Below are 25,479 nucleotides of genomic sequence, written 5' to 3'. Positions count from 1 at the left end.
AACAGTAGACTTGGAGTTAGTAAATAAGGAATTAATCCTGTTATCCTCAACAAGCTGTGTATCTGGGGAAATTCACCTATTCTCTCTGTGTCTTGAATATGGAAATACCTCATTCAGCAGGAGCCTTTCAACTTTTAGTTACACTGGCTTCTGACAGAGGCAGAGGGTAACAAATTTTGAGATATCTTTTGAAATGTTATGTTATCTCTCCTGGGGCCTCCGGAAATTGTCATCACTGCCACCACCCCCACCATTGCCACCAGGATTGTCAAGAGGGGAAGTGTAGTTCAATGGGTAGGAACACAGTTGCCAGAGGCAATAAATGTTAGCTAGGAAGCTACCCTCCATGTATCAGGCACTATGCTAGTTCCTTGCATTTATTAACCTGTTTAGTCCTCGAAAGTATTTTTAGCTCCATTTTGCAGATCTGGAAACTGAGGCACTGATGTCAAGTAAACTGCCTGAGGTCTCACAGCTAAGGAAGAGCAGAGCAAAGCCTAATGCTGAAAGCATGGGCACTAAAGCCCTATACTAACCATTGTCCATTCACTCATTCAGGAAGTATTTATTTATTGAGTGCCTACTAAGTATTTGTTTGATCAAGTCCAGTTTGGCATTAGATAGCTAACCCTCCTTTGTGTCAAGAGAAAACAAAATGCACAGGAGAGAGAGAGGAAAAAAAAAGAAGCACAAACAAAGTATACCCTATTTATTCCTTTGATTGAACACAGGAGAAACAACATATTTTTTGCTACCGCTCTCTGAGCTTCTGGAATCTCTCCGTCTGCTCTCTGTTTGAACTTGGGCAAATATAAAACTTATATTTTCTTCTGTTCCCTGGGCTTACAGAATCCCAAAGCATTTGGTTTAGATTAAATCCGTTGACCGAGGCATTATAATTCGGCTTCAACACAGATGATCCCATCACCCGTCGCCTTATCTAACCTAACTGCTTATTACAGTAACAGAGTACACTAGTCTGGGGGGCAGGGGCAGGGCCAGGGGGAGAAGGTCACTCAGGTTTAGCAGCCACATGTACACAGCAGGATGGTGTCCTTTTAGAATCAAGAGGGGTGGATTCATAAAATTCAATCAGGAGCATGTGTGTGCATTTATACAAGCCCGTTTTTTTTTTTTTTTTTTTGCCTGAATCTAAATTATAGAGATTTTAATAGCTCCAGTAATTAGACAAGTATGCAGTCAACCCCATTATGTTCCTGTGTAATATCACACTCCCTAGGGCCCACCTTCCCTGCTTGCTGGGCTCCCTGCATGGGCCCCCTTCCCCCTTATTTTCTACCATAGGGAAGCAGTTTTCTTTTCAAAGAGCTTACTGTTCACATTGTTTTTGTTCCCTGGATCCGGAGGTTGGATTTGCTTTCTCAGGAGTTTCACCATTGCGTGGCCCAATTGAGTAAAAAAGGTCTGGTGGTTCATTTGCATTCCCCACCGTGCCTAGCGCATGTGCTAGGTTGCACAGTGGATGCCATACAGTTGAGCGTGCACTTAGCACGGTGACTGGCATAGGGTAGGCACTTCAAAATTGTTTACAACTGAGTCTGTTTAAAAATCTTTTCATGGTTCAATTATTGACCTTAAAGAAAGCCGAATAAAATGTCTAGATGCACTGTCTTAAATCATGGCCTCTTCTAGCTTCCTGATTGCCTTTCATTATCTTCTCTCTTCTGTTTTGTAACTTTCTATTAGCCATAGAAATATTTCACTTCATTAGCATAGATAATCTCCCTGCAGGTGCTGAGGGCTACATCTTGGGAGTTTTCTTACTGTGCTTCCTCTTAGCACTACAAAACAGAAAGCTATCGTTTATTTGAAATTAATATGTGCTGTATTACTAAAATAATGTAGTTTTCCTAATCAAGAGATGGACTTTTTTCATCTACACACACATACTCTCTCCTAGAGGCTGTCAGAGAGCAGTGTTTATTATTACTAATTTTTTTTTTTTTCCATGAAGATATTCCCAGAGAAAGATGTCTGGAATTTCGTCTCCTGAGGTCACCTTTCCTATTCAGTCCCACCCTCCTTTCCCCAAAAAGAAAGAAAAATTTAAATTAACTATTGTTCCTTCGTGAGGATCTGACATTTGTCCCCTGAAAGCAGTTCTACAGATCTATGAAGTTGGCCTCCAGACTACCTAGAAAAGGAAAAAAAACAGCATAAAATCGAATGTTTAAGTCACTCTTGAAATTGAATTCCTTGTAATTGGCAAACTGACCGTTTTTTGTTGTTGTTTCTCTCTCTCTCTCTCTCTCTCTCTCTCTAGAATGGGTATGGGACAGACAGCAACAGTGTCAGGGCAGCAGCAGGAGACTTGAAAGTCAGAGATGTTTTCTTAAGCCTCTGTCTCAAATCTTTTCTACAGAGACAGATAAAAGGATAATGAGCTGAGGTATTTTTAAAGGATTCTCACAATTTACAACTCAAATAAATCTAGTTTTAAAATTTGGTGCTTTCAGGCTCTAATGACTGCAAATGTTAAACTAAATATTTTGCTTAAACAAGTAAAGACAGAGCGGGTATGGGAGCAAATTAGAATGCAGGAAAGCTGCCTCTGCCGTGGCAGTTTCCTCTAGAAGAGAATGGCTAATTCATACACAACATATTCTTGTCACTCCTCGGGAGAAAAGCAGCCCTGGGAGGAGCCCAACCGTTCAGCATTTTGCTTCTGGTCAGGATTGATTCCAGATGTGGGAGGTAAATGCTAGAAAGGGTTTGGAAAATGGAGTGGAAATGAAAAATCCCGCAGGCCATTTGAGTGTTGATGACAGATGAGGTAGGTATTTTCAGGTAACTAATGAACTTGCTGGGAGCTTGGAGAGTGCTCAGTCCAGTAGATATTTAACAGGCAGGAAAGACCCAGCTGGGATAGCATGGCTACCCCCATGCACCAAGAACAGAGGGAAACGTGGAGCCCTGATGGTAACACCTAAATACCAAATGTTTTGTAAATGGGCTGAATTTTAAGTCTTTTCCCAAAGTGAGTTGATAATTTGCAAATACATGAGTTTTCTCAACTTCCTGCTATTTGATTTCTCATGACTATTTCATTATTTGAAGAAATGTTGAGCAAGTGCTCACTAGGTATAAGTCAGTAAGGCCGATTAGCAGAATGATTATAAACCCAGTTCTTGAAGTGCCCCGCACTTGGGAATAAATAAATAAATAAATAAATAAATAAATAAATAAATAAAAAATCCAAGTGTGTATGTATGAAATTGGTCTCTTCTTGGAGCATTGTCACCCGTTCTGCAATCTACTTGGGAAGTCTTAGGGAAGGAGATGTTGGAGATAAAGCCTGGGCACTACTTTCCCTTGCAGATTCACTCAGTGCAAATTGGTGATCACACGTATACATGCACACACACCCCAAAAAGGTCAGAAAGTTAAAGCTTAGATTGCTGTATACATTGTGCAGAGTATTTAACCACACAGGAGTGCTCGGCTGGGAAGGCAAGTGGGGGCTGAAAGTCAGTCTTCGCTCTTCTCAACACACGGCAGCCAAAAGGAAGAGGCCCCTTCCTTTTTAAAAAAATAAATAAATTTTATATATTTGAGAGAGGGAGGCGGTGGCAGAGGGAGAAGGAAAGAAAATCCCAAGCAGACTCCACACAGAGTGCAGAGCCTGACTCGGGACTTGATCTCATGACCCTGAGATCAGGACCTGAGCCAAAACCAAGAGTCAGCCATTTAACCAACTGTGTCACCCAGGCAGTCCTGAAGAGGAGCTTTCTTATAATTTTCATGAAGACACTGCCATCTTTGCTGTTCCCTGCGACTGTGGTATTGCAGTAGCCCAGTGGGGACACCATTGGATTCCATTTTATAATTTATAAAGGTGTTTTAGGGGCTAGTGGAGGCCATCACTAAATCCCACATCACACAAAGAAAAGGAGAAAAAGGAAGAAACAAGGATGGCTGCCTCCCTCCGTCTCTGACCTTTATTACTTCTTTCTTATGTTTCTTTTCTCTCTCCTAGAATGAGAGAATTTCAGACTTGAAAGAGGTTTGGACAAACTCCTAATCGAGATCCTCATCTAAGTGCTCAGAATGTAGCCCTCTCCCCCACAAACAATATCCATGACAACTGGTCATCCAGATTTAAGCACCTCCACAGACAGGAAATTTATCACCTTCCCAGACAGCACATTCCAAGGAGAATTCTTTCTTTCTTTCTTTTTAAGATTTTATTTATTTATTCATGAGAGACAGAGAAAGAGAGAGAAAGACGTAGAGACACAGGCAGAGGAAGAAGCAGGCTCCATGCAGGGAGCCCGATGTGGGACTCGATCCCGGGTCTCCAGGATCACACCCTGGGCTGCAGGCGGCACTGAACTGCTGAGCCACCCGGGCTGCCCTGGAAAATTCTTTCTTGTATTGACCTGAAATATATATGCTCAGAATTTGTATTCACTCTGATTAGTCCTACGTCTGAGGCTGCAAGGAACAAGCCTAAACCTTCTTCCACATGACAGGCTCTTCAATGAAGTCCGTTATGACGCTACTGCAAAGCTGTAACTTTCACATAGACCTTGGGAAACATAATTTCATGATCCAGCTGGTCAAAACTTCTTGGAATTCTCTCTCATTTATCATAGCATAGCCCTTATTGAATGCAGCAGTCAAGCATTATCCAAGTGAATTTCACTAATAGAGCTAAATATCAAATGATTATTGAAGTCATAATAATAACAGCTAACTAAGCTAAATTTATAACTCACCATATGCCAGGCATTGTGATAAGCACTTAAAATATTTAACTTAATACTTACAAGAGCTCTTTCAGGGGTCCTGTTATTATCTCCTTTTACAGATGAGGAGGATGAGGTTCTAAGAGGCTAAGTCGCTCACCCAAAACTCCCACCACTAAGTGGTAGTGATGAGATCCGAACCTGGTTGTCCCTGAACCCAGAGCTCTGCTCTATCCACTTCACTATACTTCTCAATTTAACAAAACACTCTATGAGCATTTTTTTTTTTTTTTGCCATTTCTCCTGATCTGTTGTAGTCAAGATTTCACCAATCTTTAACGACCTGTTGGACAATCTGCAGTAGAAAGGCTCTAATTACTAGTACATTCCATTTGCATTGTGCATACATTCACAAACATCTGTGATAGAGATTAAACTGTTGGATCCTAAAACTAAGAGTCTATCAAAGCTAAGCGAAGGTTGTGGAAGAGTGGGAAGTATCATGCCTCCTTCTATTAACTCTTTTCTACTCAAAGCCTCAGGTTGCTCTTTAGGTTTTGATTTCTGGGGAGTTTTGATATTATTTTCCAAAGGAGAGTTTTCAACCAAGGGGATGGAAAAGCAGGAAGTTCAGCTCAGCCCCCCCACCTAGATTCTCCGCCTCCATTCACATCATCCTAGAGAATCATCTGAATTAGGGTGTGCACTGAATTTTCGATATGGTGGACAATGGTTCTTTCTATTATCCTAGGCCCTTTCAACTCCTTGATGTCTGGGCCTTATGGAAATGATTGGGGCACTCCATGAAAGGTGAGTCTCAGCCAACCCCAGGTGAGTACAAATAATTCTCCCAAAGCCCCACGGTAGCAAAATGGTAAGATTTATCTGATCTTTAGTAAAAAAAAAAAAAAAAAAAAAAAAAAAAAATCGAACCACTTCAACAAGTTTATTGCCATAAATGCAACAACTCTCCTAAGAGTGCCGGAATTCTGGAAAGTCAGTGATCTCAAATCATCTCACTAGAGTTCTCTTTGGCCTCTAGTAACAGAATAATCCTTTCTGTTAAGATTGCACCAAAGAAAATAGGGGTGAAATAGTGATATAATCCTAGCTATAAAATTAAGTGGAAAAATCCAGAAAATTCTGAAATATCTTTCTGTTTCCTTGGGGTAGTTTTGCTCATTATTGTGTCTCATTCCCTAGCTTCGTGCTCAGCACTAGTAGTCCATTAGGCTTCTTTGAAAATCAGCCCTCACTGAACACAGAGGTGCATTAAAAATGCCTAATCCTGTAAGAGGTTGTGAAACATAATGTATCTTTAAAATTGTTAACTGCTTTGAGTTCTGAAGTCAGGGTTTTTTTTTTTTTCTGTTTGCCCCAATTCTTAGTCATCTTAGATAAAATAGGCTACTTTTCTTTTGCATCATCTTTTCTTTCCACTACCACCAGTGATAGCTCAAAACCAGTCAGTCCCTTTGATGCAGATATTTTCTGATATTTCCCTTTTAGATCTTACTTGATAGAATGTTTGAAGAGAATTCCAAATTCGGTCCATTTGAAGCTGAACCTATGCTTAATATATAATGTTACCTTTTTAATTCTAGAGATTTCACTAGCTTAGAAGATTTGTCACTTGGACTTCAAATTTTAGGAAGAAAATGCTAGACTAACTCATAGAGGCTTAGTGTTACTTTTTGTATGCAACGTAGTCCACTAGGTGGCATCTCAACACACAGAAAGCTGGATCTCTGCATTGGAGATGAATTCACTCTACTGTTTTAAAAATAGGTTTTAAAAATTGCATTGAGCTGTATGGTTGTAGTATTTTTGAAACTCTCAGCATTTGTGAACTGGAAGATACGGTGGCAAGGGAACTACGTTTTTGTCTTAGAGAAGAGATGTTCTAATAGAATCCCACTGCTCTTTCTGATGGAGCGCACTCTTCTGAAACTGCAGCCAAGGATGAAAAAGTTGCTAGGGAGATAACTCCTTAACTCCCATCGCTGTGAGGTGGGATTAAAAGATATATACACCAGCAGAACCTGTGACACCAAAGGCATCTAAATAAACAATGAACAGACTATCTGGTGTCATTTAGGCCAGATTTAGAAACACAGTAATGCCTTCTTCTAGCATTCAGCATTTCTGGGCTCAGGAAACACTCCTTTGGATGAAGAGGCACAATTTCTCCTCTGGTGGTGGTGGCACCTTAATTAATGTGAGTGTCCCAGCAGTGGCCCTTTCCCTATTTGGATAACAAGCCATTTGGCCAAGAGGACATTTTTAAAGTCTTCAGTCATCTCTCAAACTTAATAAAAGTACCTTTAATAGCCATATGCTTTATTAAGTAAAATTTCATTTTCATTTAAAAAATTCAGTTCCTCAGAATTTTTACTCAAAGATCCTAGAATTTTTTTAAATATTTTATTTTTTTATTCATGACAGAGAGAGAGAGAGAGGCAGAAACACAGGCAGAGGGAGAGGCAGGCTCCATGCAGGGAGCCCGATGTGGGACTTGATCCCGGGACTCCAGGATCACATCCTGGGCCAAAGGCAGGTGTTAAACCACTGAGCCACCCAAGCATCCCAAAGATACTAGAATTTATGGTCTTTCTTGTCTTCCTGGTTGTGGGCAAGTTGCTTCTCACAAGTGATCCCATGGCACTATATTTTGGCCATCATTGCCCTCTCCCTACACAGGATGACAATTGCCTGTCGTTTAATACTTGTCTCCCTCTCTCCCATTATATATTCAGCATTGGTTCAGCTTGAAACAGACCAAATTTGGAATTCCCTTCAAACATTCTTTCAAGACTATAAGTTTGGTGGGGACAGAGAACCTCGCCGTCCTGTTTAACCACTAGATTTGGACCCAGGGGGTGCACTACAGCGCCTGGTACTCCAAAAAAAAACATTCGCTGAATAAACAAAAAAGAATGCATGACTTCAAAGCTAAAAGCCTTGATATGTTTGCAAGGGCCACTCCATAACATACAACTCAAAGTGACCCTCCTTTCCCTGTATTTCCACAGATTCCAGTCTCTATTATGATAATGATGCTGGCCTTTTGCTTTAAATCACCACTAGGAGCAAATAGCATCTAAAAGCTGCCATCCAGAAATAACTCTTGGCTGTTCAGGCAAAATCGAATGCATTCAATTAAATTAACATTTATTGACCACCAGTAGATATGAAGAACCAAACTCACATTGAAACATTTGGTATTTTACTCTTACCAAGGTATCCTTATCAGTATATCTCCTCATCTTTCTTTAATTAGATACAGATGGATACACAGGAAATAGTATACACTGTACAACAAAACAGCATTCATAGTACAACAAAAGTTTTTCATAATTTTTGTCACAAAAGACAACCTTGCAAACAGGACTAAAGCTTTCGTCTGCTTTCTGGCAAGGACATTTTATAAATGCGTCTTTGTAGCAGAGGTCATAAGCTTAGGCTCTGGCATTGTACCAACTGAATTGGAATCCCAGCTCCACCACTTCCTGTCTTGGAACCTTGAGTATTTAACATTTCATGAAGCAATGTTCTTTAATATATCATCTATCTTAAAGGGTTGTTGGGAGGATTAAATGAAATGATGTATAAAAACTTTTAGCATTGTGGCTGGCCCATAGCAAGAGATCAATAAACATTAGCTATTATTATTATTATTATTATTATTAATCTAAATGGCTTTTCTTAGAAGCCCTTGGTAGTCAGTGACAGCCAAAATGAATATTCCATAGGTTCCTTCATATATCTTTAGGTTCTGTCCATTAAATTCTGACATCGTGGCTGTAAATAATTATAAATGAGCCCCAGGCGTACCTCAGCTTCATGTATTTAAATCAGGAACCAAAGAATGATGATCCACCTCCCTTTTCCTTTTTGGACTAAGTTTTACCCTCTATTATTTCTAAGATTAGGTGTCTAGCCACTGCCCTCTCCCCCACCCCCTTTTATCCATTCATCTTTCCATCCAATTGGCATTTATTACTGAGTTCTAGATCTTGTTCATGCATGGATTCAACATCAGAAATGAACGTTCTAGAGGGAAAGATAAAACATGCAAACACACATAATTGTAAAAAGAGTTAGCGAGTGATAAGGGTCAGAAGGGATGGACATTCCACAGTGGAATTCAGAGGAAGTGGAGAATCACTGCTACTTCAGTGCTCATACTGTGTGCCATATAGATAGAGAAATGCTAGTGAGGATACAAGAAAAATGAAAGCCATTGTTATTGTGCTTAAGGATTTTGAAAACTTGGAGAAAGAAAACTAAAGCATGAGTGACTTCAAGCTATCTTCCAGCATTAGTATCATGCCTGCCCCTCAACAGATCTTCAGCTGAAGAAAGAAATGTCCCAAAGTGTATCTATAAAAAACAAACAGAATAAAACACAATAAAATCTGGAACTATTCAGCCTGGATAAAGATCCTCTGAAGGAAGGAAGTGAATGTAGCACTTACTGCCTTACCACTGGAATCAGGCAAGGACTATAAAAGGTAGACACAGGATACTTCTGTTAGTTCCTAGAACACTTGGCTTCCATATTACTTGCTAGGGCTGCCATAACGAAGTACCATACACTGGATGGCTTAAACAAGAGAAATGTATTATCTCACAGTTCTAGATGCCGGAAATCTAAAATCAAGGTGTCATTCCTTCTGAGAGCTGTAAGGGAATGGTCTGTTCAAGTCTCCCACCTTGCCTTGTAGATGGCCATCTTCTCCCCATATCTACAAATCATCTTCCTTTTTATAGCGTCATCTCTGTGTTCAAATTTCCCCTTTTTATAAGGACACCAGTCATTTTGATTAGTGCCCATCCTAATGACCTCGTTTTAGCTTGGTTGCTTTTATAAAGACCTATCTCCAAATAAGGTTATATTCTGACATACTGGAGGTTAGGACTCCAACATATCTTTATTTATTTATTTATTTTTGGCAGGAGGAGCATAATTAAACCATAATATCTTCCAAGAACTAAAGATGGTGTTCACCAATCAGTTTACCTACGCCGTTGCTTAAAATGAGACCCAATTACAATATCAGTTAAGTCCAAATCAGCACATATTTATTAAGGGCCTGGAATGTGTAGAACATAACAGTAGATGCCGAGGTAGCACACAGATATAATGGAGATATGAACCTGGTCTTTACCTGCCCAACCCTATGATAGGACATCAAGAATCAAGTGGGAGAGACAAGATGAGATGGACCCGAATAGCCACACCACAAGTTTGAAGTGAAAAGTTCTATAAGAGCAGTGTAAGCAAAGAACTATGGAAGTACATAAAGGAGAAGGAGGCAATGGCATTTCAACCAGGTCTTGAAGGACTCCTAAGATATCAGAAGGTAGTGTTGGAAGGAAGAGCAATTCAAGAGAAAGACAAGCTTGAGCCAAAATGTAGAGTAAGGAGATTCATTCATTGAAGTGAATGAACTAGAGTGTAGTTGAGTAACAGAAGTACTTTTCAAACTTCATATAAGCACAGAATCCTTCTTGAAGTGAGATTCTATGCAGACCCAGAAAATATTTAAAAGAGACCTGGTCTGGTCTAAAATACTGATTGCTGTAGATATACACAGAGTACAGTGGAAACCCCAGGGCTGAGACTAGAGCAATAGGAAGTCAGCGTGGAAAAGCAGGGCGTGCGTGGCCAGCTTTGGACAGCCAATTGTGGCCATTGCCCTGGGGGTAACTAGGGGGTATTAGTTGGTTCCCAGGCAGAAAAGTAACTAGACCAGACTCTTCTGGTGGTGATACATGAGATGGATCAGAATAGGGAGAAATAACTTTGTCTCGAAGCAATATAGGTTTATAGAAACTTAATAAGAAAATTATATATCATTAAGCATTCAAAGCTGTAAGAAGTAACCAAATACCCTGCCTCTCTTTTCCTGAGGCTGTTTGCGCATCCTTGGCTTATTGAGGAACCATGCCAAGCTACAGAGAGAAGAGGACAGATTTTTTTATTTCTAGAAACCAAGATTGAATAGCAATGTAATTGAGAGCATGGGATTTAGACTCACCAAGGCCTTGTTTGAATTCCAGCTTCTACCAGCTTCTATCCTTAGACCTGAATATTGATTCTCAGATCTGAAAAAGAGAAAATTATATCAACTTCATGAAATCATTATGGGGATTAAATTAAGGTTATTTATTTATTTAGGTTGTCAAATGATCCTTTATTGAAATATTTTCCTTTCTGGTTTTTAACTAGCTGCGCATTCTGCTATACCACTGATGATGTCATTCATCTATGGTGTCATGAGGATGGCAGCCAGCAACATTGCAGCCCACCGGTTGGGCATTCTGCAGGATCTCTAATGGTTCCAGAGAGTTCTCTGGCTAAAGATCAGTGTGCTGCCTCTGTCAGGCAATGTCGACAATCACATCAAAAGTGATTTGTCCACTGTGCTTAATGTTTTTCTGCTTCTTTCTATCTCTTGGTGGGTCTTTGAGGGCTTTGATAATCAGGGCAGAGGCAGAAGGTACCACTTCCATCTGGGCCTATCTGCTTTGAATGGTCAGTTTCACTGTAATCCTCAGACCTTTCCAGTCACTGATTGCCTAGGCAATGTCATTGCCAATATTTTTGGAAATAGACCTAGCAGGCTGATCATCGAGCCATGAGCAGACCAACATCCCCAGGGGTACACCCCAGGTATACAATTTTGGTCTCATTGTGGTCAAAGTTAGGTGGCATGGTGGAGACGGCTGGTGTCGGATGAACCTGGGTTTGAGATGACCAAGGACAATTACAAACCTTTGCTTCCTTGAGCCAAAAGCCAAAAGTAAGGTCGTATATTTAAAGTGTTGAGCATAATGCTTGGAAATAGTCAGCATTCACAATGTGATTATTCTCCAAGAGAAATTAACCAACCACATTAAGGGGAAGAAGGATGCTAGGTACACCGAGGAGAGTCATTTCTGCTGATCTGGTTGCTCAGTTTCTCTGATCTAGACACATCCTTCCTTTGGTTGAGTGGAGTTTCCACTTGCCCAGGCACATGATGGGGGCCCCATACACATTTCTCCATTTCATCCCCACCCTTTTTAGTGGAGACCACCCAGGCTTCTCTCTGCTACATTCTGATCTGCCTAGCTCTTCTGATGAGTTGAGCCTACCAAAAGAGTCATAGGCAACAAAAAAGAGAAATTACTTCATCCACACTACCAAGAAGGCTGCTCTGTGGGTACTATCAAGACAGATTGTACAGCAAATTGGTGAAGGCCACACAGCATGTCAGAACGTATGCACAGTAATTGAAAAGTATTGCTTGCACACTTTCAGTATCTGGGCAATCTCCCAGCAGACAATGGAATCAAGGGATAAACTGTGCCATAAAGGATGGATTCCAGCTGCATCCAGGACAAATGTCATACATGTGCCCTGAGGAGTGTAGGAAGGGCATCAACTACTCTAACAGTTTCCAAGGGAGCATGTTTTCCATGAGGCTGAGACAAAAAAAGTGCTTTGTCAAAAACAGCCTCTGTGGTCACATTTCCCATTTTTAGTTTGGCTCAGCATTTTAAGCTTCCTTGGATGCTGACTTGGAGATGCTTTGCTGGCTCTCATTCTAGTGTTTCCTGAGGATGTCCAGGGTTTCCATCTAGCCCTCCTGCTTACTCCCAACTCTCACCTGCAGGACTTGAATCACCGACTTCCCCTAATATCTCCTACCTGGCTGGTGGCTGCCCGATGTTTCCACAACCACCAAAGGGATGGTAAACCCACTGTTCAGAGGAAGGAGTGAGGACTTTGTTTTGTCTTATGAATTTGTTCATTTGGTGTCCTTGGCTTGGGCCTGTGTGGATGGGCTTCGATTGAATTTTAGACTTGAGATTGAGTTCCTAATGAACTCCATTGGGAGCCAGAAGAAGAATGAAGTGACAGAAGGACAGCTGATCTTTGACCCCAGCCCATTGAAGGCTGTTGTCATCACTGTTGGTGGCTGCTCTGAACAAGAATGCATTGTCTCTCTGTCTATTGTGGACTTGCCTTCACAGTCATCCTCACAGGATGTACCCCTTTAATCAGGAAATGTGTTCCTCCACTTGGGGCAAAGGGTGGATGAGGAAGGCAGATCCAGTAAGTGTAGCAATACTCCAGAGAGTCAGAACCTGGGCAAAAACAGGAGAAAATGGTAATATTAATAAGAATTAAGAAATGAACTTAAAAATCGTACTTACTGAATAGTCACTCTATGCTCCTTATATTGTTGTCTTATTTCATCCTTTCAATAACCCTGTGAAATAAGCACTCTCCCACTTTTCAGATAAAAAAAAATCTGAGGTTTAATCTTTTTTTTTTTTTTAACATAAGCAATCAGCTAGGTGGACCTATGATTCTATGATTTAATCTCAGGCAATGAATCCAGAGTCCGTAAGTACTACTTGGTGTTCCTCCATGAATTGGGAGGGAAATTGAAATCCAGAGTGGCTTTAGGAGTTCTGGTAACCCTTCTGGAATCAGGAAGCCAAATACACCTGCGTGAGAAGTTTCTTAGGAACATTTCTGACTTTCAAGGCTTTGCTCAGGGCCCACTTCTCTGCACTTGCTTCCTCGAGAGATTTTTCTGAACTTCCATAATCCTTTCTATAATAATCACTTCCTTCAAATTAGCTTAGAAGTGCCTCATTAAAAAGCTACTGCCATTTTCTTCCATTTTCCAGATTAAAGACTGAGCTTAAAGAAAGTTCACCTAAGATCTTATTTCTAACAATAATGGAATCTGGATTTAAAGAGCCAGCAGACCTGACTCGTAGTCAGTGTGCTTTATCTCTGTGTTATATTGTTTCCTCTTAATTAAAGGCTATATAATATACTTTGTCAATCAATCAAGTAATCTATATTTTGGGGGGGTTTTCCTGCATGCCCAGCAGGCCTGCCCTAGGCTCTCTAGAACTAGGTACTGTTTTTGCTCCCAAAAAACTTTCAAGCTAGTTAGTAACAACTTTTGTGTAAGTCTTCTCTATATAAACAATCAGCACATTTGGAATTTGAGAGAAACTGTAGAAAGGAGTAGAGTAGCTACCAATGGCTTTGGAGGAAGTTATTTTGTCACGACTTGCTCTCTTATACTAGATGTGGTGTCAGCCTACTTTGTTATTTTTTCATTGTTTTCTTTAGATTCTTTGATTGACATTGCTATAGGAAATCCAAGAAAAAAAAAACCAACTACTTCATACTGGAAGTGGGAAAATATGCCAGAGTTTTATTTGACTAGTGCCTATGGTAGTTTTTTGTTTTCTTTAAATCAAGTCTGATTCCCAGACTTGGGAATCTACCGCTTTAGAGTGGTAAAAAAAAATTCAATCTAGGTAAATTACCAGGGTCCTTTTGCCTTTCAAAGTAACACTCTATTTGAGAGATTTCTGGTTTGGAGATGGGAGGAGAAGGCATTGAAGGAGTTCTGACTTCTTGTATAAAATTAGTGGAAACGCAATAGGATAATACCCTCAGTATATGAACCATAAAAAGAAAAGCCCATCCTGCAAAAAAAATATTGTAGGAGTACATGAATTTCTGAGTCATGGCTCTGGGTAGAAGTGGAAGAAATATCTTTCCTAAGAATCTACAAGCATAAGTCTACACTCTAGCAGATTTGGACCTGAAAAACCACAAGGTGAAAAAAAATGTAGTTTAAAGTGTCTCAGATACCAATACTACCAGATGCCTGGCAGAAACAATGGAAAAACTATCTGGAAGACTAGACTTTAAATCCAGGCTTCAAAAAATTACTGTGGATAATAGTTCCAAAGAACATGAGCCAACAATAAAAAGTGACTAAACATATGAGTGAAAAAGCCATCATGATTGAAAGTCAGTAGAAGCAACAAACTGTAGAATCTGATCCACAAAGACTACAGATGGTGGAATTATCTAATTTGGAATATAGAATGATATTTTAACACATTTTTAAAATAAAAGTATTGAAATTCTAAGAAATACAGAAAATAAAAATTGTGAAAGAAGTTTAAGAGATAAGGAAGATAGATTGCAAAGGTTTTATAAATGCTTATTTCAGAATTGCTAATGGAGAGAATTGGGAATAGTCAATATTCAATATGATGTCTGAGAGATTTCTAGAATTCATAAAAGATACCAATTATCAGATTCAGAAAGCCCTGTGGACTCTGTAGTGAAACTGCAAACTACCAAAGACAAAGTGAAAACTTTGACACTATCCAGAAAGAAAAGACAGATTAACTACAAAAATAAAACAATTAGAAGGCAATACACATCTTAAAAGCAATTGTATAAAGCAAAAGACAGAGAACACCTCAAGGTGCTGAAAGAAAATCATTGTTACTCTAGAATTCTATAGCCTGCAAAATTGTATTTCAAGAATGAGAATTATGTACATTTTCAGGTACACAAAAAATTCAGTGCTACCAATAGATGCTCTCTCATGAAAGAACTTCTGAAAGATTTTCTTTTGAGAAAATAACTATACCCTCAGAAGGAAGGTCCATGGTATTAGAAGTAATTGTTAGCAAAGAAAATACAAACATATGGGAAAATCTAGAGAAACTTTGATGTAAAAAAGAATTCTGTTTAATATATTGGACAAACAATATTTTAACAAAGACATAATGAAAACCCAATATAATAGTATTTAAGTCAAGAGGGAGATGAACGGAGTGAAGGATCCAAACTCTCGCAAGGTGATTCACAGAAAGGTAAAAACATCAATTATCTTAAAAATGTATTTCCAAACTTAGAGAATAACTTTTTTCCCTCCTGAATCAATTGAGAAGAAGTAGCAGACCTGATGGTCCATTATTCCTGAATACTTACGTGTATGATTCCTACAAATAAAACCATGCTCCTACATAGCCAAATTAACCATCAGAATCAGTAAATTCACTGATACATTACTACGTCTAATCCTCATACCTACTTGCATTTTTCCACCTGTCTTAACATTTTTTATAGCAAAAAAAATATCCTGTTTAGAATCATACATTGCATTTACTTGTCATGTTTCTTTAGTTTAATTCAATAATTTTTCCTTAACTTTCATGACCTTGACACTTGAAAATTACAGAGAAGTTATGCTGTAGAATGTCCCTCATTTGGATTTGTCTGATGTTTCCTTGTGATTAGATTTAAGTTAATGGATCTTTGGCAGAAATAGAATAGAACCGATGCTGTTGCAATCTGTCACGTGGCTGTCCTTTTCTGAAGATGCGAAATTTGAGCACTTGATTAAAATGATATCTGCCAAGCTTCTCCACTCATTGTAAAAAAGCTACTCTTTTTTTTTCTTTGGTAATTAAAAAGTACTTGATGGAAAGTATAATGAAACCGCATAAATACCTCATTCCTCATCACAATTTCAATTTATTCATTTATTCATTTATGTCATATGGACTCATGCTTTCTTATTTTATTAAATGATTTATAATCCATTATTTTTATTATTTATTTTGATGTTTAAATTGTCAACTTTAACCATGAAAGCCTCAAGCTAGCTATTGTATTGTCTTGAAATGTCCCCAGCGTTTTTTGAGTATTTTCTTACTTTATGGTATGAAAAGATGTTCCAGACCTATTTTGCTCTTTCCTTGTAGCACCTCAGGGAAATCTTCCTCCTTCTTTCCATACCAATAACAGAGAAGAGAGAACACATATTCTTCTCAAGCACACATGGAGCCTATGTCACATTTTAGTCCATAAAGGAGGGCCTAACAAATTTTGAAGAGTATCATACAGACCACATTCCTCACCATAATCAAATATGTCAGGATCAATAACAAAAAGATGATTAAAATAACCTTATGTATTTGGGGGGAGGCACATGGATAAAAAAAGAAACCACAATGAAAATTTAAAATACTTATAACTGGAAAACAATGGAAAAATTAAAATGGAACTGAGATAAAGTACTGTCTTGTAAATGTCCATATAAAAACAAAAGAAGGGCTGATAATTACGAACTTGGGATAAGAACAGCAGAATAAACACAAAGAAAGTAGAAGAAAAAAAGAAAAGAAAAGAAAGTAGAAGAAAGAAAATGTTAAAGTAGGAGCAAGCAGATATTTATAAAAATATTGTTATGAAAACTAAAATTGCACTCTAATATTTAATAACACTCAAAAATATGAGTTTTACCTTTGCTCACCAGGATTTTGATGACAATAAAATGGTTTGTAGAAGGTAACTAGGTGGTAGGAGAGCAAATTCTAAGTTATTGTGCATCTGCTATTATTATTAGGGCATTCCTGTCTGAAAGTTCAACGATTTATCTCAAAGGAGCTTCTGATGGTAAACTTTCCATTTTCAATCTTTTTCTGGGACTTATTATTATCCATTTTGAGTTAATTTTTGTGACAGGTGTAAGGTCTATGTGTAGATGCATGTGAATGTTCAGTTGTCCAAAACCATTTGTTGAAAAGACGATCTGTTCCATGGTATTGTCTCTACCCCTTTGTCAAAGATCACTTATCTACATTCATATGGCTCCATTTCTGGGCTTTTTATTCTGCTCTGATGATCTATGTGTCTATTCTTTGCCAACACTCACTGTCTTGATTACTGTAGATTTATAGTAAGTCTTGAAGTTGGATAGTATCAATCTTTTAACTTTGTTCTTCTATTGCATTACTGATTTAGCTACTCTGAGTCTTTTGCCTCTCCATATAAACGTTAGAATCAGCTTGTTGCTATCCCTAAAATGACTTGCTGGGATTTTGATTGTGATTGTATTGAATCTATCCATCAAGTTAGGAAGAGCTGATATCTTGATGATATTGTCTTCTTATCTATGAACACAGAATATCTCTTCATTTATTCAGTTTTTCTTTGGTTTCTTTCATCATTTCGTATTTTGTATATATTTTGTTTGGTTTTTACCCAGGCATTTCATTTTTGGGGTGTTGTTAATGTAAATGGTAATGTGTTTTTCATTTCATTGCTGATATATAAGAAAGCATCTGGCTTTTATGCATTAACTTCTATCCTGAAAATTTACCATAATCTCTTGTTAGTTCCACTTTTTTGGTGATTCTTTTGGATTTTCTATAAAGGCAATCATGTCACTTGCAAACAAAGATAGTTTTATTTCCTTCTTCCCAATTTATGTAACTTTTTACATTTTTTTTTCTTGTTTATTGCATTAGCTATGACCTCCAATAGGATGTTCAAAAGCATTGATGAGAAGAGAGGTCCTTGTTTTCTTCCTAATCTTATTGGGAAATCTCCTAGTTCTTTTTTTTAAAAAAAAAAAAAAAGATTTTATTTATTTATTTGAGAGAGAAAGAGAGTGGGGGAAAAGCAAAGGGAGAGGAGCAAGCACACTCCATGCTAAGCATGAAGTCTGATGTGGGGCTCAATCTCAGGACCCTGAGATCATGACTTGAGCTATAACAAGAGTTGGATGCTTAACCAGCTGAGCTACCCAGGTGTCCCAAAGATTTTATTTATTTTAGAGAGAGAGAACACTCACATGTGAGCAGGGGGAGGGGCAGAGGAAGAAGGAGAGATTCTCAAGCAGATTCCACAATGAGTGCAGAGACCAATGAGGGGCTGGATCCCACAACCCTGAGACTACAACCCAAGTTGAAACCAAGAGTCCAATGTCCAACTGACTGAGCTACTCAGGCGCCCAGGAAATCTTTGAGCTCTGATTGTCTACTTCTTTTTTGTGTGAGTGTTAGTGTCTTTCAAAGAATTGGTCCATTTCATCAAAGTTATCAAATTCGTGTGTACGAGATGATTTTAATAATAAAAACAATTGGAAACAAGCCATATATCCATCAACATTAGACAGATAAATTATGGTCTAATATCTAATGAGATACTATGTAGCAATGAAAATATGTGACTCACCCAGTGCTTCTCAGCCTTTTTTCTTTCATTATCATACCCCAAAGAGATGTCTTCAAACTTTTTTCCCTAATACCCCTGTGAAACTTTAACCATAGACAAACTGTCGACTTAGATACTATATGCATATCTTTGCTTTAAACATTAAAAAAGAGTTGTCTGCACTCTCAGAACCAATTTTCACTCCATTAAGGATGCATGATTCATTCATCAATATGGATGAATCCTAACGACATATATAATTCTCTTTATATTAGGTTCAATGAGGCAACAGTAAACAATATGTTGTTTAAGGATACAAACATATGTGGTAAAACTAGAAAGAAAAGCAAGGCTGGGACGCCTGGGTGGCTCAGTGGTTGAGCATCTGCCTTTGACTCATGTCATGATCCCGGGGTTCTGGGATCGAGTCTCACATCGGGCTCCTTACAGGGAGCCTGCTTCTCCTTCTGCCTGTGTCTCTGCCTCTCTCTATGTCTCTCATGAATAAATAAATAAAATCTTAAAAAAAAAAAGAAAAGAAAGGCTATGATAAATATAAAATGTCTCTAATAGTTGCCTCTACAGTTCAAATACATAAAGGGATGGATGAGTCAGGCTGGAAATATTAAGTTATTGGCAAATTTTCTTTCTTAAGTTGTTTGCTTGGTACTATTAAAAGCAAGCCAACAGGCCCCAAATGGCATCACTTATGCTAATCCCTATGTCACCAAACCAAGACTTAACGACAGTTTCAGCCTTTCCCAGAAATGGGATCTTAAACCAGTCTCTCAGGAACTACTCGATCGACACTAGTACAGGAATCTGCCTGATAGACCCCTAAAGGAAAGTGACCTTGCCACAACCAATCCACTTTTGCCGCTATAATTCCCCTGTTCCTACTCTCTTTTGCCTATCATTTTGTACAGCCTCTGGGAGCTTCTATTTATCTGCTAGATGGGCTCCTGACTCACAAATCGTTGAGTAAAGCCAATAAGATCTTTAAAATGTACTCCGTTGAATTTGTGCTTTTATTTTTTTTTTAAGATTTGCATTTATTTATTTATTTATTCCTGAGAGACACAGAGACAGAGACACAGGCAGAGGGAGAAGCAGGCCCCATGCAGGGAGCCTGATGTGGGACTCAATCCTGGGACTCAAGGATCATGCCCTGGGCCCTAGGCAGACACTCAACCGCTGAGCCACCCAGGGGCCCCGAATTTGTGCTTCTAAACAGTCTATACATATTTTTAGAATTATTATTATTTAGGATGTACATACATACTACATACATTCTTCTGCATATAGTCTATGTTACCAGATAATTGCAACACAATGGGGTAAGTACAACTGCAGAGGTGGATTTAAGTAGATAAAACAAAATTCAAAGAAGATTCAGAGAGGACATATGAAAGGGCAGGATTTGGAGGATACATAGGAGTCTACCAAGTAGAAGCAGAGAAGGGCAGTTAATGTACAGGGTTCAAACACATAAAATAGTTTGCGCTTTGGCGGAATTATAAGAAATTCAATATTTTTGGGGCCAAGTATGGGGGAAATGTGAGCTATTGATTCTTGATAAATGCAGAAGGATTAAAACGACAAAAAGAGGAACATTGTTTCTATAAGTTTCTTCCTGATAAGTTTATTTCATGCCTAAAGCAGAATAAAGTGGTCTGAACCTTTCTTTTGAATAAAAACTACCAGCCCAGCCTCAGAGCTTAGAGTTCTAATCCTTGGCTAAACAAGCCGAGAGGAATGCATTGCCATCTGCATCCACTCATCCTTCTTCCCATTTGGCCTTGCAGAATTGTTCTTTTTCAAAGTTCAAGTTTTTTAATCCTTCTGTCAAGGCTTCACTAATTAAAGCCCAAACAACCTTAAAAGCAAATGAGCATTTGGGGCCACTGGGCACCCTTCCATGGCTCTGGATCCATTGTTTTTGTTTCTTAATACTCAAAAAGACGTCTTTGTTTAATTCTGAGCTTCCACAAGTGCCTTTTTCTCACTTTGAGTCTTTTCCCTCCCTTCTGCCTCTCATGTAGCTCACCACAATCAGTCCAACAAAACTCCACCTAAACGCAGCACATCTATTTTGAGGTCACATGATGTGGTTTTCTGTAAATACTCGCCACAAATGCCAATCCATCAGCTCAATCGCCACTTGTAGTTGCTTCATGTGTGTAATTTCCAAGACAGAAAAGGTAGATGTAAAGTGTGTCCTAAGTGCAAAGAGTAAAGTATTCTTAACAGGAGAAAACGGGATATCTCTTGAGGTGCTGCATGGGGATATTTCAAGAAGTCATAGTTTTGGGGTAAGCCTCTTTCCTCCCCCCTGTTTACCCTGTCATGCCTGGGAAATAAAACCAGAAGCACTCCAGAAAGAAGGAGGCTGTTTCTATACTTGGAAAGCTGATAGTTGGGTCATCAGTAAAATATAAGCTTTGAACTTGCTCAATGGATTACTAGGAAAAAATGAAGAAAGAGGAGAAGGAAGAGAAGGAGGAAGAGGAGAAGAAAAAGAAGAGGAAAAAGAGAAAGAAAAAGAAAGAACACATTAGTGACAACACAACCTCTCCTGAGATCGTCTGATCTGTTTAAGGGTTAAATGCATTGCATTTTGATCATGTCTGTCTCATTTTCCTCTGTGACAAGCCTCAACTGGTTTTTTGGGTGGTTTTGTGTGTGTGTGTGTGTGTGTGTGTGTGTGTGTGTGTTTAACCTTTGATGGATAGCATTTTCATTCAAAGATTTTTCCATCATGATAAGTTAAATCGTTTCTTAAAAGTAATTGCGATGCCCCGTTCTTAGGAAATCAATAAGAAAAAGTGTCCATCATGTGGATCTTTGTCTCCTTAAGAACATAAGTAGCATGTGTTATACAAATTAACAAAGTTCAAAACAATGTAATAGGTTTGTCTCTCTTTTCCCCCATGATCAGATAAAATCAAAGCCTCCCTAATGAATACTCCACCATTTTCTCTTTTTAGATCTGGGTATTAGTTGTGTCTTTGAAAGCCATTGATAGGCTTCTGCATAACAAAATGGTCTCTTCCCCTCCCCATTCAGAAAATCCTCAAAACTAAGTTTGATGCCTGGCAGGTTTCTGTGGGGCTATTAGCTTCTTCCCACACTTGGGGAAGCAGCTACCACCACTTGGCTGTACTATCAGGACATATTAATCATGCATCAGCACAGGGGCAGTGGTGGAGGATAAAGTTAACGTCTAACGGATGGTTTTAGTCACTTGCAGGCCCTATCTGAATCACGAAAATAAACAGGGTCCCCCAAAGATCAATGTAAACTGTGTCACCTTGTTTTAATGTTTAAATCAAAATGGTTCAAGACCCACCCCATAGGTCAGTGGACAACCAGCAACCAGCCACCCCCTCTCTGAGCCCCCCAAAGTCCCTGGGGATTCCCGGGGGGGTTACCCAACTCAGTCTTTTACTGATTCTCTCCTTTGAATCTTCATCTTCACACGTATCTCCTCTCCTGCAGTTGGATTTGTCTTCAAGATAAGCATCAGGGTTAACAGCCCAAGTGGATCACTTGTAGGTGGAGGACTCTGGGCAACCCGCTCATGCACTCTGCCTCAGTTTCCCCATTTGTAATAAAGGGCTAATAGACCACCTCCTCGGAGGTTGTTGTCTGCATTAAATGAGCAGAAAGCACTGGGAAGGGGACAGGCCCGGTTAGTTATCGCTTCGCCTGGTTCTCACCTGCTCAAAAGGAGACGGTCCTTTCCTCTCTGCTTCTCCAAAGCAGCCTCTGCAAGTACAAGTGTTTGACTCCTCTCAACAGTCATAGAGGTGAGTGATTACGATTCCCCACCAGTACTGCTCAGAGCAAGTTCACGGCCCATCTCCTTGGTCCTCCTCTCTCTCGCTGAGGGAGGTGGAGGTGGCTTGAGCTGCTCTTCTCCTGTGCCTTTCCTCACCCCTCCCCAACCTTCCTTCTTCTTGGCCCCCTCTCTTTCTCGGCTGAGGTTCCTCCCCTGGGCCCTCCAAAGCCCCCACTACTTTGTAGAATGGTTCAGCATACTCTTGCCCACAGACATCTTCCAAGTCATCCCGCAGAAGCTTTAGCGTTTAGACCCTGAGAAAACTTTTCAAGTATTTTCCTAGATAAAGACCTTCTAAGAAAGGAAGTATGACACTCTCCTGGCAGCAGAAGCAGCTGTCAGTAGTTAGAATTTTTGAAGGCCATTTTCTCTCTTCATTAAACTAATAATAAGAATGGGTGAGGATGGTCAAAGGTATAAACTTCCAGTTATAAGACAGGTAAGTTCCAAGGATGTAACATACAAGATGGTGACTAGAGTTAACATTACTTTATTGTATATTTGAAAGTTGCTAAGAAAGTAGATCTGAAAAGTTCTCCTTACAAGGAAAAAAAGTGTAACTATATGAGGCAATAAATGTTAACTAACCTAATCGTGGTAATCATTTCACTCTATATACATTTATCAAATTATTATTATTGTTATTATTATTATTATTTTATGATAGTCACAGAGAGAGAGAGAGAGAGGCAGAAACACAGGCAAAAGCAGACTCCATGCACCGGGAGCCCGACGTGGGATTCGATCCCGGGTCTCCAGGATCGCGCCCTGGGCCAAACGCAGGCGCTAAACCGCTGCACCACCCAGGGATCCCACATTTATCAAATTATTATACTGTATAGCTAAAATTATACAATATCATGTTCCAATTATATTTCAATAAAACTGGAAAAAATAGTTAATGCTTATGATGTGGTTTGCAAACATCCCAACTGCTTCACATCTATTGTTATCATGGTCCAGTGAAATATTACTTAAACTTTCTGTGTCTCATTCTCCTCATCTGAAAAACAAAGAAAATTATAACAACTCCTCCATAGGCCATCATGAGAATTAAATGATGTAGTATATGTACAGCAACAGTGCCTGCTACTTAGTAAGTGCTCAATTAATCTGATCATCACCCTTCTATCCCCAGTCGACAAATAATGGCTTGGAAGCTGGGATCTGTGGGGGTCCCTTGCTCATGGTTACAGAGAAAAAAGGGGCAGGCCAAAACTGTATTCCAAGCTGCCTGCTTCAAAACTCATTTTCTGCTTCTCTTGAATCAAGGGCTAGACTCAAAAAGGGGACTAAACCCACATGTGTAGTTTCTGAGTTGAGGGATCTGAATGAAGGAATCAACTAATTAAATTAAATGAACATTTACATAAAACTCTAGATAGAGGACTTCTCTTTAAAAAAAAAAAAATTGAAGTGGTTAGCCCCTATTTGAGGATGGAAACTTCCAGTGAGTTCTAAGTAACCACTGCTTTTCTGGAATATGGACTTTCCACTTCTCTGTCACACTTGGCTTCTTTTTTGTTGTTGTTGTTTGTTTTCTTTTGCCAGCCTGCAGCCTGTGATCTTTCTTTCTTTCTTTCTTTCTTTCTTTCTTTCTTTCTTTCTTTCTTTCTTTCTTCTTTCTTTCCTTTCCTTTCCTTCTTTCTTTCTTTTCACCCTGTGACATTTCATTTATGCCTCATGCCCTTACTGTGGGTGATCCAGGAGTATACTCTATATTTACATGAGTGAAATAGAGTAATTAACATATCATCCCTTGGGGATCCCTGGGTGGCTCAGCGGTTTAGCGCCTGCCTTTGGCCCAGGGCACGATCCTGTAGTCCCGGGATCGAGTCCCATGTCGAGCTCCTGGCATGAAGCCTGCTTCTCCCTCCTCCTGTGTCTCTGCCTCTCTTTCTCTCTCTATGTCTATCATAAATAAATAAATAAATAAATAAATAAATAAATAAATAAATCTTTAAAAAAACAACAACAACGTATCATCCCTTTGTATGATTCAGCAGAAACTTCTGGAGACCCTGTTGGACCGACTCTGTGGTGCCACAGTAACAAGATGCACAAAATTCCTTCCACACCAGAATCTTTAACAGCGTCCTCAGATTTGCCTAGTTCCTAGCCCTGGCCACTGTTAAGTAAACAGAATTGAAGGACCCTCCACAATTGTTCAGGTCATTTACTCTGAAAGCTCTATGGAGGTTCTGAAACTTCTCTAAACATGTCCCTGACACAGGTTTGGACACAGCTAAGGAGCCTGTGGTCATACTCGTGACAGGTCTGCTTAAGACATTTTCCAGAGTGCGTTTTCTTGACTCATTGCAGCAGGATGCTAACCAGCCTCCCCACCACCAATTCCCACGGCTTCAATTCATCCTGGATTCAACTGACAGACTAATCTGCCTCGAACATCGATCTTATTACAACCATCACCTGCTCAAGTCTCGACTGAACCTCCCTATTGCTGCCTACATATCCCCCCTTTCAGCCTAGCATTCAAGGCCCTGGTCCATCACGCTGTCCCTGATGGAAATCTCCAGACTTATCTCAAATTTCTCTGCGACTCGGCCCCTCTGCTCCAGATAAATCAGTCTGTCTGTACTTCAGGGCTTCCATTTGTGTTTCACCTGCCAGAGTCATCCCTGAATTTCCCCTCAATCGAATCATACCTTTTTATCTATGTCCCCCTTATCATGTGCATATTTAATAAAAATTATGTTCTTAAAAAAATTATGTTCTTGAAATTAGCTCAATGTTCATGCTTTATCCATGAAAGCATATCCATGTTTATGTAATTTTCATGCTTTTTTGTAGACAGAAAAATTCTGTACTAATATGCACCACTCTCCTCTCTCATACTCATAACAGACATTACTGGGCAGCCATGGCCCTTTTTCTCACTGTGCTATTCATAGCTTCTGTATCTTTCTCTACATTAAGCTCCAGGTAATTACCACATGTCAGTCAGAGTTGGAAATAACATGCCATCCTTATTCTAGATTAGAGCATCATTACAATTCTAGATGGTGGAAATGGAAAGGCTTAGAAAGAGGAGGGAGGCAAAGAAGAGGACCTTATTATTATCATTTTTTGCCCTGTAT

The 25,479-nt window shown here is 39.3% G+C and overlaps 1 protein-coding gene and 1 long non-coding RNA gene across 2 annotated transcripts in view; one reads left to right on the top strand and one right to left on the bottom strand.

The window, feature by feature from the left end:
* DCDC1 (doublecortin domain containing 1) overlaps positions 1–25,109 on the top strand; it is a 483,101-nt gene extending 457,992 nt beyond the window's left edge. Inside the window, exons 41-42 of the mRNA XM_077863419.1 lie at positions 5,461–5,519; positions 24,385–25,109. Of these exons, the coding sequence (XP_077719545.1) occupies positions 5,461–5,478 (18 nt within the window). The 3' untranslated portion in view covers positions 5,479–5,519; positions 24,385–25,109. The remainder of the gene's footprint in view (positions 1–5,460; positions 5,520–24,384) is intronic.
* On the bottom strand, positions 761–10,952 carry LOC144292715 (uncharacterized). The gene is made up of 2 exons (XR_013360058.1): positions 10,754–10,952; positions 761–2,377 (listed from the first exon to the last, which is right to left on the bottom strand). It is a non-coding gene; the product is annotated as an uncharacterized LOC144292715 (long non-coding RNA).
* Positions 25,110–25,479: the final 370 nt, after the last annotated feature.

Source organism: Canis aureus, chromosome 21 (assembly GCF_053574225.1).
Source record: "Canis aureus isolate CA01 chromosome 21, VMU_Caureus_v.1.0, whole genome shotgun sequence".
NCBI classification, from domain to species: domain Eukaryota; kingdom Metazoa; phylum Chordata; class Mammalia; order Carnivora; family Canidae; genus Canis; species Canis aureus.
Note: the sequence above shows the minus strand (reverse complement) of the source record. Positions and strands in the feature narration are given on the sequence as shown.